The 12,127-nt window shown below is 43.5% G+C and overlaps 1 protein-coding gene across 7 annotated transcripts in view; it reads right to left on the bottom strand.

The window, feature by feature from the left end:
• PTPN21 (protein tyrosine phosphatase non-receptor type 21) overlaps positions 1 to 12,127 on the bottom strand; it is a 48,176-nt gene that overhangs the window by 22,610 nt on the left and 13,439 nt on the right. For all 7 annotated transcript variants that reach the window (XM_081909329.1, XM_081909331.1, XM_081909330.1 and 4 more), the window contains exons 3-5: positions 9,719 to 9,888; positions 8,121 to 8,218; positions 2,633 to 2,700 (exon numbers count right to left, since the gene is read on the bottom strand). In XM_081909329.1, coding sequence (XP_081765455.1) covers positions 2,633 to 2,700; positions 8,121 to 8,218; positions 9,719 to 9,888 — 336 coding nt within the window. The remainder of the gene's footprint in view (positions 1 to 2,632; positions 2,701 to 8,120; positions 8,219 to 9,718; positions 9,889 to 12,127) is intronic.

The following is a 12,127-nucleotide window of genomic DNA, read 5'->3' as shown; positions in this document are numbered from 1 at the left end:
GGCTTCCTACAGGGCCGAGTCAGGCTTGACTCAGCAGTTCTTGATTGCAGGCACCTGTGCCTGCCTTCATCAGTACCTCCTTACCCCCCCATTGGGAGCCACTTGGGTATGGGGGTTTAGTCCTTGGAATATTTGGTTACTGATGGGTTGATTCCAGGAACAACCAGTAACAATAATAATTAATTATTTTTTATTTATACCCCCCTTCCCGGTTCAAAAATTGGGCTCAGGATGGCTAACAACAAATTTAATTGTAAAGGCAGCATAAAATACACTATAAAAACATGAATAATCATAACATTCAAAGTTCGGAAATCACTTTAGGGGAAATCCATCTAATAAGCATTAGATAATCACCAGGACTAGCTGGCTGAATTAGTCCTACTTGGGCCAGCGAGGCGGCCAGGGGAGAATTAGCTGTGGGGTCTCAGAGCGGGTAATCTTCATAAAAGGGGAGGGGGAGGGAAGAGAAGGGAAATAAAAGATCAGGCTGGATTCAAATTAAAGGCCAGGCGGAACAGCTCTGTCTTACAGGCCCGACAGAAGGAGGTTAAATCGTGAAGGGCCCTAGTCTCATGGGACAGAGCATTCCACCAGGTCGGAACCATCACTGAAAAGGTAGGTGCCCTAACCCAGCCTCTTGGTGAGATATGGTGTGCTAGGGAATGGCGACCTGGTGAAAGCATGGAAAGCAATCATGGGTGAAAATACAAAATGTTTAATGGGTGGTAATTGGATAGCGAGCAATCCTGCTGAGGTAATTAAGCAACTGCCTTTAGGCAGAGAGGGTGGAATCTCTCTGCTCATGAAGAGTCCAGTAGGCTCCTTAAGTTTTCTGAGGAGTTCCAGGCTATGAAGGAGGTTGGTTAGTATCTGGAGCATAGGTGGCACTAAATTTGGCACATATCTGACCAAATAGAGGAGCAAATACACAGCCATACCTACCACATGGCAGGTGAGGAGAGCATCACTCTCTGTCTCTATTGCAGTGGTTCTCAACCTGTGGGTCCCCAGATGTTGTTAGACTACAACTCCTATCATCCCTGAGCTCTGGCCTTGCTAGCTAGGGATGATGGGAGTTGTAGTCCAACAACAACCAGAGAAGCGGACACGGAGCAATGGATCCAAACTACAAGAAAGAAGATTCCACCTAAACATTAGGAAGAACTTCCTGACAGTAAGAGCTGTTCGACAGTGGAATTTGCCGCCAAGGAGTGTGGTGGAGTCTCCTTCTTTGGAGGTCTTTAAGCAGAGGCTTGACAACCATATGTCAGGAGTGCTCTGATGGTGTTTCCTGCTTGGCAGGGGGTTGGACTCGATGGCCCTTGTGGTCTCTTCCAACTCTATGATTCTATGATTCTATGAACATCTGGGGACCCACAGGTTGAGAACTGCTGCTCTATTGCATCTTCGGTGAATCTCCAAGCAGGGCTGTTTACAGAGTGGTAAATGAGCTGGCTCAGAACAGTGTTAAATCACTGACACTGAACCAGTCAGTAGCCTGAGGTGAGAGATTTGCGAAGAAGAAGAGTTTGGATTTGATATCCCGCTTTATCACTACCCGAAGGAGTCTCAAAGCGGCCAACGTTCTCCTTTCCCTTCCTCCCCCACAACAAACACTCTGTGAGGTGAGTGGGGCTGAGAGACTTCAGAGAAGTGTGACTAACCCAAGGTCACCCAGCAGCTGCATGTGGAGGAGCGGGGAAGCGAACCCGGTTCACCAGATTACGAGTCCACTGCTCTTAACCACTACACCACACTGTATCATTTTGAGAGCCAAATCACTTGGATCCGTACTGAACTTGATACCACAGTTGGTTCAGATCTGTTGGGAGGTCCTGGGAACAACCAAGATTTACACCTTGAGGGGTCAGTGATGTGGGATGCTTGCAGCGGTGAGACCAACAATATGCTTTCTTCATCCCTGCCTGACCAACATGGCTGATAAAACTGGGTAGAAGGTGAATGACTAAATGGCATGGTCAGTGCCTCACTGCAGGAGGGAGTTATGCCCACTGCCTTGAAAGAAACGATATTTTAATTTCTTCCAGGTTTTTTTATTATGACACAGTGGACACTCAGGTTGCGAATGTGATCTGTGTGGGATGCACATTCGCAACCCGCAGCGTTCGCAACCCGCGTCTGTGCACGCGCAGGTTGCGATTTAGCGCTTCTGCACATGCGCAAAGTGCGACCGAAACCCGGAAGTAACCCGTTCCAGTACTTCCGGGTTTCAGCAGTCCGTAACCTGAAAAAATGCAACCTGAAGCGTCTGTAACCCGAGGTATGACTGTATTAACATTAAACAAGTTTTCAGAACAGGAAGGGTATCTAAATGACCCTTTTGAAAGGGGGGGGGGAGTTTTAGTAATGAATGGTACTACTTTTGAAGAATGATTTTTTAAAAAACATTTTTTATTTATCAAGCTTCTCAGGCAATCCTCTAAAGTGAATTACAATAAAGTAAAGACTAACACACATCTGTTGGGTTTAAAAGACAAAATAAAAAGATTAGCAACCACCAGGCAGAATGTGTTCACTTCTGATATTTCTACATCAGTTTGTTTTCCCCCCAGTAATTTCCAAAATTGGAATTGGAGAGAGAAGGGGGGAAGAAGTGAGCTATTCTTACCACAGGAAACAAGGCAAATCTCTGTAGAAATTCCTGCGATTCATATTGGTCATAATCTCCAAAATCAGCTGAGGAATTAAGAGAAAACAGGCAGGAATTAAGTGCAAAGGGAAGTTCACTATTTCACAAAAAGTCTCATAACAGATACAGCATAGTGGTTGGTGCCCTTTGGTTTTTCATCTCAAAATAAAATTGTGCAAAGCCAAGACTGCCTAAATTGTACAAGAGCAATTAAACAAGTAATAATTTGTTGAACAGTCATTATTAAAGAGTCAGATGAGGCTAAAGAAAAGAAATTAAAGAATGTTGTTGCATAAACAAGCTATTTCAAGTCATCAGTTTGATCTCACTGGCAAATAACGTTCTTGGCAAGTCTTTTCTAGCACACGAGATCACCATTCATAGCAAGTAAACGGAGGCAGCAAAGGAAAATAGACCAGAGGCTTAGAGCACTCTCTTCGTTTTCCCTGCCAGGCATCCACCTCATTCTTGCGGTTGTTTTCTTTTCTGGCATATAGCAGCTACACCAAAGTACTAAGTTAAAACCAAGAGTGATACTGCCTCCCGCATTTCGCAGATGAAAATAAGGCCACACTGGAAACGCCTCTCTACCCAAATTAAAAACTGCTGTCTGTGAGCATCATGAATCGCTGAAGGATGCAACTTTCTCTTGTGCTATGCTGGTTTCATTTAGGGCCGTCCTCCACTGGTTTTAAAAGCCAAGACGGTGCGTTTGTTCTGTGGGCTGGCGATATATTTTTAAATACAGAAATGTCCGATATTATGCTGCTGCAGCTCAAAATGTGCCTCTGCAGGTTGTAAAATGTCATGTTGTGCATTGTCAGGAAAAGCCCCATCCTTCAGCAGAGGGACCTACTACTGATGCCTTGAGCCTTCTAGCCTGGCTTTTGCTGCTCCTTGCTGCCATTGCCTGTTCATCTGATCTCTTTAAGAGAGTGGGTCTTTTCTGTAGTAGCTCCTTATCTATGGAATGGTCTCCCCAGAGAGGCCCGCTTGGCACCAGCTTTCATTTTGGCACCAGGAAAATAAGCTTTTGTTGTGCTGGGCATTTGAGCTGCGCCAATTATAGGTTGGTGGTTTTTTACTCTACGTTCTTAATATGTTAATGCAATCTATTCCAACATTTTAATTTTTGTTTCAATCAATTTGGGGTGCTTTGTCCTGGGAAGCCATCCTTGAGTTCAATTAACTAACTAAATGAGAAAGCCAACAGTGATAGGGAGCAAGGAGAAGCCCCTGCTTATTTCACCCTCTTTATTTTGGCAGCTGTAAGCAGAGGAGGGCAAGAGAAGGGAAAACAGAGGGGAAGGGGTAGTGGCTACAAAGCGGTGGGCCCATTTGGGTGGGGCTCACTAAGGGCATCTTGCCAAAGGACTCCCTGCCCCAAAAGCTAGGGATGGCAGAAGAATCTGCACCCTGCTCAAGAGATTTGACTGCTGAAGAACCAGGAGGAGAAACCTTGAATATTATTATTATTATTATTATTATTATTATTATTATTATTTATACCCCACCCTCCCCGGCCAGAGCCAGGCTCAGGGCAGCTAACAACAGTAAAAACATAATAGGGGGCGGGGACCAATTTAAAATACAGGTTAAAATGCAATTTAAAATGCAGCCTCATTTTAAAAGTAGCCCATCAAAACCATAAGGGGAGGGAAACAAAAAGGTCAGACTGAGTCCAAACCAGAGGCCAGGTGGAACAGCTCGGTCTTGCAGGCCCTGCGGAAAGATGTCAAGTCCCTCAGGGCCCTAGTCTCTTGTGACAGAGCGTTCCACCAAGTCGGGGCCAGTACTGAAAAGGCCCTGGCCCTAGTTGCGACCAATCTAACCACCTTGCGACTTGGGACCTCCAAAATGTTGTCATTTGTGGACCTTAAGGTCCTCTGTGGGGCATACCAGGACAACTCCAGCTGCTCACATGCCACCGCCATTTCAAAGGGCATCCCTAAAAGGGCAAAATGGGAACACAATAATAACAACTGTAATTTACTTGGGACAGGTAACCAAGGAAAAGGAAGGCCTCTGGCAAACAGGGACAGTTAGAGTACATGGGAACACAGAAAGAATGTGACTTCTTCTCCTTCCTGGGACCTAACATTCTGCAGTAAGCAAGGATGAGCAATGGAACCGAGGATGAGTGATAAAAGTAAAGGAGGAAAACATTAAGACAGAAGTAGGGAAAGGAAAAATCCAATACGATGGTGGGGGTGGGAGTGGGGAGAGACATCGCAAATTTGCACTGCATAGCTTCTGCTCAGAGTCTGCTGCAATTTCACTGCTATTTTCTGTGTAAAATAGTAGAAATGGGCTTTATAGGTAGGTAACGCCACTGAAAATGTCAAGGAGGAAAATATAAAGATTGTAGGAAAGGAACAAAATCATAATTCCTAGGTATTAAAGCCCACTTCCCTTCAGCGTGCTGGATATACATACCAAGGGAGAATGAATGCATCATTCAAAGGCATTTCAGAAAATGACAGCCAATTTCAACAGTCTGGGTAGTCATTTTGCTATTACCTTTTGAAACACTCTTATAGTTCTGGGCAGCCTGGTTTTAACTTCAGTTTCTGCAAAGCACATTTGCTATATTCAAGCAGTTATCCTGCAACTGTCAAAAGGCATTGGGGCTCTAATGTTTTTAAAGTGGTCCAAAGGAAACCTGAGTTTCTTGTAGTGCATGTTCAAATCATGCTGTCTGAACTGCAGTTCATACACCTTGTGTGGTACTGTAGTCATGCATATACCAGTTCAGTCACGGGGTTTTTTTAAAAAAACAAAACAACCTAAAGCATGGGTAGGCAAACTAAGGCCCGGGGGCCAGATCCGGCCCAATCGGTTTCTAAATCCGGCCCACAGATGGTCCGGGAATCAGCATGTTTTTACATGAGTAGAATGTGTGCTTTTATTTAAAATGGATCTCTGGGTTATTTGTGGGGCATAGGAATTTGTTCATTATTTTTTTTTCAAAGTATAGTCCGGTGCCCCACAAGGTCTGAGGGACAGTGGACCGGCCCCCTGCTGAAAAAGTTTGCTGACCCCTGACCCAAAGCCCCACAAAAAAGAATGATATGCAGGACTGTATTTGACTCCAACTCTTTTCTAAAATAAAGCGCTGTTATTGGAGCTATCCTCTCTACAGTTATACAGTCGGTAGAGAATGAGATTGTTAAATCCCAGGGTTGTGGGTTTGACCCCCATGTTGAGCAAAAGATTCCTGCATTGCAGGGCGCTGGACTAGATGATCCTCGCGGTCAATTCCAACTCTACAATTCTAATAAAGTACCTGCAGTTTATTAACAATGTTAATAAGCACACTTCCCTGCAAAGTTTCTTACAGTGGTACCTCTGGTTACGAACTTAATTTGTTCTGGAGGTCCGTTCTTTTTTTTAAAAAAAAAATCATTTTTATTTTATTGATTTTCCAATAAAAAACATCAAATTAAATATCCAATCATAATACTTCAATTAAAAAATAAAAAACTAAAATAAAAAAAATCAAGTTATAGTCCAAATTGTATTTATTATTTTATTGAGGTCCGTTCTTAACCTGAAACTGTTCTTAACCTGAGGTACCACTTTAGCTAATGGGGCCTCCCGCTGCCGCTGCACAATTTCTGTTCTCATCCTGGGGCAAGTTCTTAACCCGAGGTACTACTTCCGGGTTAGCGGAGTCTGTAACCTGGAGCATCTGCAACCCGAGATGTCTGTAACCCGAGGTACCACTGTACTAGCCTTTTGGCCACGCTCTTGGGAGATATGACTTTCAGATGATAAAAAAAACACAATAAAATGTTATTTGGCTCTACTGAATTTGTACGCAGGGGAGGTTGCAGATCTTAAAAAATGAAGAGCTTATTTTGCACTTGCTTACAGCAGCACAGGCTTCCATAGTAAAACTTTTGAAAACTGTAGTTCGGAATCTTATAGTGTATTGCTACTCAAGGCAGGTATGGTAAATAGTCCTTCTCTGGGGGGAAATCCCGCAAATTAAAAGTATCCAGAGGACGAGTGGTATGATTTTATTTTTTATTTCATTTGCAAACAAGAAGGCACGTGATAGGAGAGTTCCCTTGATATACACTAAGGTCTGGATCTTGCAAACACAACAAGAATTGAGACGGGAGTTTAAAAGCGACAAGAAAATTATTTGTTTGAATGTGCCGCTCAGGGATTCCTAAGAGTGAATTTGGTTTTAGCTTTATCATGTAAGGCTAGCAGGGTTACAATGTGCCCTTTCTAGCTATGCACTGGTGGGTATTGGACTATGGCAATTTTCGGAAGTGAAGAAGAACGTGTGCAGATGTAGATTGAGCCATGGGTGCATCGATGCATGTGCAATCTGTATGAGCAATTGAGTGCATGGAACCTTATTTATGGATCTTGATTATTTATATATTGTATTATTTGATTTTGTTGATTTCCCCCACAAACCATTCTTAAAATAAAGATTTTAAAAAGAAAAAGGAAATCAGTACTGGAAGGCCAATGTATTCTTATCTTCAGTGTATTCTGATCTTTGCTACTGCATCAGCCTAGAATAAGTAGTCGTTTCTGTGTGGGTTCTTTTCTACCTGTGCATTTTTCTTTTTTTAAAAAAAAAGAACTTAAAACTCCCTGAATCAGGAAAATCAGTACTGAAAGACGAACCCCTCCTTATCTTAATAGGTGGAATGGCAGCATTCACAGAACCTCAACACTTTAGTAATTAATTAAAAAAATAAAATAAAATTACAATCTTCTGATGGTGTCAGCAAGGGAAACTAAATACGGAACAGTTATCACCTACTTATCTTAGTTACAGCATAAAAAATAAAGCTACTATTGTGTTACATGCAAGTTTACAACAGCACTTTTAAAAAGTATGTATTGGGGTTATGAAACTAGTTATGGGTACCACACCAGATCTGTGTAGTGCAGCAGACTAGGCAGAGTGATGAGCGTCGGCGCTTGAATCCCAGTCTCAATCAAACTAACAAAGCTTTAGGCAAAACATCATTCATTCATTCATTTATTACATCATCTGTTTACATACCACTTAATTGTCTGTAAGTGGTGTGCGAGTAACTCAGTACAAAAACAAAATGATAAAATCAGAATCCAGTTTAAATTAAAAGTATTCAGGAGGTGCCAGAAGTTCAACTGACTTCAAATGGAAGCGAGTTCCATTTCTCAGCCTTGCCTACCTCGCAGGATTGGGAGTGGGAAGGGACCTGGAGTTTGTTGCTATCTCTAGCCTGCCAAAGTGTATTCCCCAGCGGAAAAGCTAACAGCTACACAATGATGGCCATGGGCTGGTGAAACAGCTGCTGTATGCCTAAGATCCCTCAAGCCAGATTGCTCCATAGAAAAGTGCTGAAACACCTTTTAGAGGACAGGGCCTTGGTGGACTGTGGGCCATGCACCCACTTCTCCCAGGAACACGAAGTTCAAGCACTTCCTAAAATCAGCTAAACATGTTAGTTACCTTGAACAGCTAACCCAGCCAGGTGCACTGCTTGCTCAAACGTGCATGGGATGCTTCCTTCCAATATGTCTTTCTTCAATTGTAGATAATACTGGTATCTATTATGGAAAGAGAACATGCATTCAGGGCAATTTTCCTGTGAAAATAGAGGTTGATGGATTCCCAGCATCCTAAGCCAGCATGGCGAAGGTCAGGGATGACTATAGATAGTTATAATTCAGCAACATCTGGAGGTGACCCAACCCTGCTTTATGCTTGCGCAATTATATTCTTTCCTGCTTGTCTGGGCAGCAGGGTGACACTATGATCACCCTCTGCAGACAACATTTCGGGTTTGGGTGTATAACATGGAGTCTGGGCACAGGGGTCAGACTGGGGATTCTGACCATGTGCTGCCAAACACACAACCTAGTTGCATTTCTAGCTACAGTTGGAGGTGATCTGGAACTTGGGAGCATCCTGACTTTTTTGGGGGGGGGGTCCCACAGGGGGAATGCAGCATCCATGCTAAGGAGAAGAATAGAGGGACTACCCTGTATCACACATAAAATGTGACTCCACCAGCACCTTCAATCAAAAGGAGCATACTTTATTTGCAGGAGAGGTTCCCTTATGGGACAACATAAAACGTATCGACACCTGTGTCATAGTTAAGAACTCAAATAATAAAAACTTCTAAAGGTGGGGCAAGAGTGCATATTTTACCTAGTCCTTAATCCTAAATCCAATATCCTGGTTCGACCTAAGTAGTATTACTGACGTTTTCTGTTCAGAAGAAAAGTTTTTAGAAGCTGGTGCTCCATGCATTTCATGGTGCGGCTTTTAACGGGAACCTACACCTAGAGTGTAACACCGTGCGCTAATATAATTTACCTGCCTGCTACACCTTTTCGGTTAATTAAAATGAAAGGCTTATAGTGAACATGGGCAGACTGAAACCTCAACAACCTACCGTATTTTTCGCTCTATAGGATGCATAGGATGCACCTTGTTTTAGAGGGGGGGAACAAGAAAAAATAATTTCCCCCTCTCTGCTCAGCGCCCCTTCAGCGAAGCGGCAGGAGAAACGGAGCCCCTTCCAATTCTCTTCCCGCTTCGCTGAAGGGGCGCTGCGCAGCTCTCCCTCTCTGCTGAAGCCAGGAGAGTCTTGCTCTCCCAGCTTCAGCAAAAGGAACCCAAAGCCTTTGGAGCGCAGCGCGAGTTCCCGCTGTGCTCCAAAGGCTTCAGGCGGCTATCCCTGAAGCCTGGAGAGCCAGAGGGGTGCGCACCGACCCCTCTCGCTCTCCGGGCTTCAGCGAAAGCAACGCGTAGCATCCGGAGAGCAGAGGGAGCGCTCCCTCTGTGCTTCGGAGGCTTCGCGTTGCTATCACTGAAGCTAAGGAGCCTGCATTCGCTCCATAGGACGCACACACATTTCTCCTTAATTTTTGGAGGTGGAAAAGTGCGTCCTATAGAGCAAAAAATATGGTACATCATGCTCACTGTTCTGAAAAGAAGATACACACAGAAAACTACAGGCTGAAAAGCGCCAGGTAAAGACAGCTAGAAGATGCTCCCTTCTCCCTGCAGAACATGGCAGGCATGCTTGCACCACTCACCTGGTAATCTCCTGTTGAAGCTGGGAGACAGAAGGCACATAAAACACCACACCAAAGAATACAGTCGGCTCCAAGGCATATTTGTCCAGTTGCTTTTTCAGAGGCTTGTCTAAGTCTATCCACCGGCGCTGGTTTTGCTTGTTGAAATACCAGAGGCTGAAATAAGTGATCTAGGAGAAAAGAGCAAAAGGAAGATTATTCCAATCTTCAGTTATTCAGTTATTCCAAAGTGAAACCTGGAACACTTTGCAGTTAATTTCTTATTATTATTTATTAAAAGATTCCACCCCACCCTTCCTCCCAAAGGAGCCCAGGGGGTGGTGGGAAGCAACAAAGCAGCAAAGCAATACAATTAAAATAAAATCAGTTTCTACAGCGGTGCTTCCCAAGCTTCTGCTGTTTGAGGAGTACATTATAAGACTGATTATTATTAAGGATAACAAAATTAATGGCACATTTCATTCCAACACCAGACAAAAACATGGCCAAAAAAATCACCTCCCCTCTGGGGAACCAGCAGCAGAGCCCATGTTGTGTACAGAAATCCTGAAGAGTTGCTGACAGTCAATATACTGTATTTTTCCATGTATAAGACGCCCCACAATTGAAACTTTAAAAATTGGGGGGGGGGGAATAGTCTTATACACAGAAAAATACAGTATATTGGGGGGGAGGGTTATTGAGTTGTTTTTGTTTTTATTTTGATTATGTATTTTGTGTTTTTATATTGTGATTTTATCCTGTGAACCACCCTAAGACCTGCGGGTATAGTGCAGTATACTACTGCTACTACTACTAATAATAATAATAATAATAACAATAATACAATACTGAGCCAGAAGGACTAATGGTCTCATTTGGCATAGGAGGCAGCTTCCAGTGTTCCCACCTGCTCCATTTCTGCAAGAGTCACTGATCTGAGCATTCTCACAGAGCAGTGTGGCTCATCATGCAAAGATGCATGAAACCCTGCTACATCCGAGAATGATCAAATTATATCAGTGCAATGATGCAGAAAGGTGGCCAGTCCCCAGTGACAGCTGATTGGAAGGAGGCCAGGCCAGAACAGTGGATCCATATCTTCTTCTTCTTTGGCGATCACTCGTATCCGAGTAAGATTGTCTTCCATAAACATGGTTTTAACAATGAGTCCGTAAGAGATTGTGGAGGCCAAGTCTGGATCCACACGTCCTTCCACTGTGGGGACATTGATTTCCAGGCGGGAGCTGATCACAGTGTGTATTTGCCAAGCGTGCCTTCCTCCTAGCACATTTCTCCCTTGCGTCCTGAGTTCGAGTGTCTTCAAAGCCCATGACACCCTCTCCTGTTGGTAGGGACTTTAGTTTCATGGGATTCTTTTAATAAATGCATTAATTACTTGTAGCACCCCAGCAATTCTCTCAAGGCATACTAGTGTCCCTTGGCATACAGTTTGGGAGTCACTGGAACTCGATCTTGAAGTTATGATAATGCTTCTTACACAAAGCTGCCATCGCTGCAGGTGATCTCTATCTGCCCAGGGGCTAATGCATTTAGCAGGCTTGCCGGTTATAGTAACAAATGTGGGCTACCACTGCTAATCTTTCGGCTCTGTGCCATGATTTAAGCTGGCCACTGAGACATTTTGGTGTTTGAGCAACTAATGCTGAATTATCACCATCCTTGCACCAAAGACCAGCTGCTTCATATATGTAATCACATGCAAAATGTACCCCCCAAAAAAACACCAAATAGTGAATGGCGAGATGCAGCATGGGCTCCTGTCCCGTGATCCAGAAAAAATAGCAGCGCTCCTAAGTCACTGGGAATAGTACCTTAGTTTGCAACTGTTGGAAACGCCATGAAAATGTCGGAGCTGCTTACTGTCCTATTAGATTGTGATTAGAATGTCCTATTAGATTGTGATTAGAATGTGAACATAAAATGTAAGAGCCAATGTTTTACTTTATAAGAAGATAAGCCCAATTTTTATTGGTTCAGATGTGCTAGCTGAAATGGCAATTCTCTGCCTGACAGAGATTGCAATCTAAATGTAGACATTTGGGCATGGGAAGGGAGGGAGAGGCAAGCAAAAGAAGGGATGAATGTGAATGTTATGGTGGTTCCTTTTCTAGAGATGTGCCATTCATATGCTATGGTTTGCTATGCTAATGCTAACAACAGACAACAACAACAGCTTATGGCACTATTGTGCCAATACTGGATTGATAACAAGCTTGCCCTCCCCTTTCTAACTTGCACAAAACGTAACAATTGATGCTGCCACTATAAAATGGACATAATCTAAAGTACATACAGCAGAATCCTGTTTATCCCTTTGGCTTTACAGAGAAAAGGACACCGGCACCAAATACAGACAACCAGAAAGTTCTAGTGTTTCAGTTCTAGAGCTCCTGAGATGGGAGAAGT

The sequence above is a fragment of the Podarcis melisellensis genome (assembly GCF_964234715.1).
Source record: "Podarcis melisellensis genome assembly, chromosome: 1".
Classification (NCBI taxonomy): Eukaryota; Metazoa; Chordata; class Lepidosauria; order Squamata; family Lacertidae; genus Podarcis; species Podarcis melisellensis.
The sequence above is the reverse complement of the archived record's forward strand: the minus strand, read 5'-3'. Positions and strand labels throughout refer to the sequence as shown.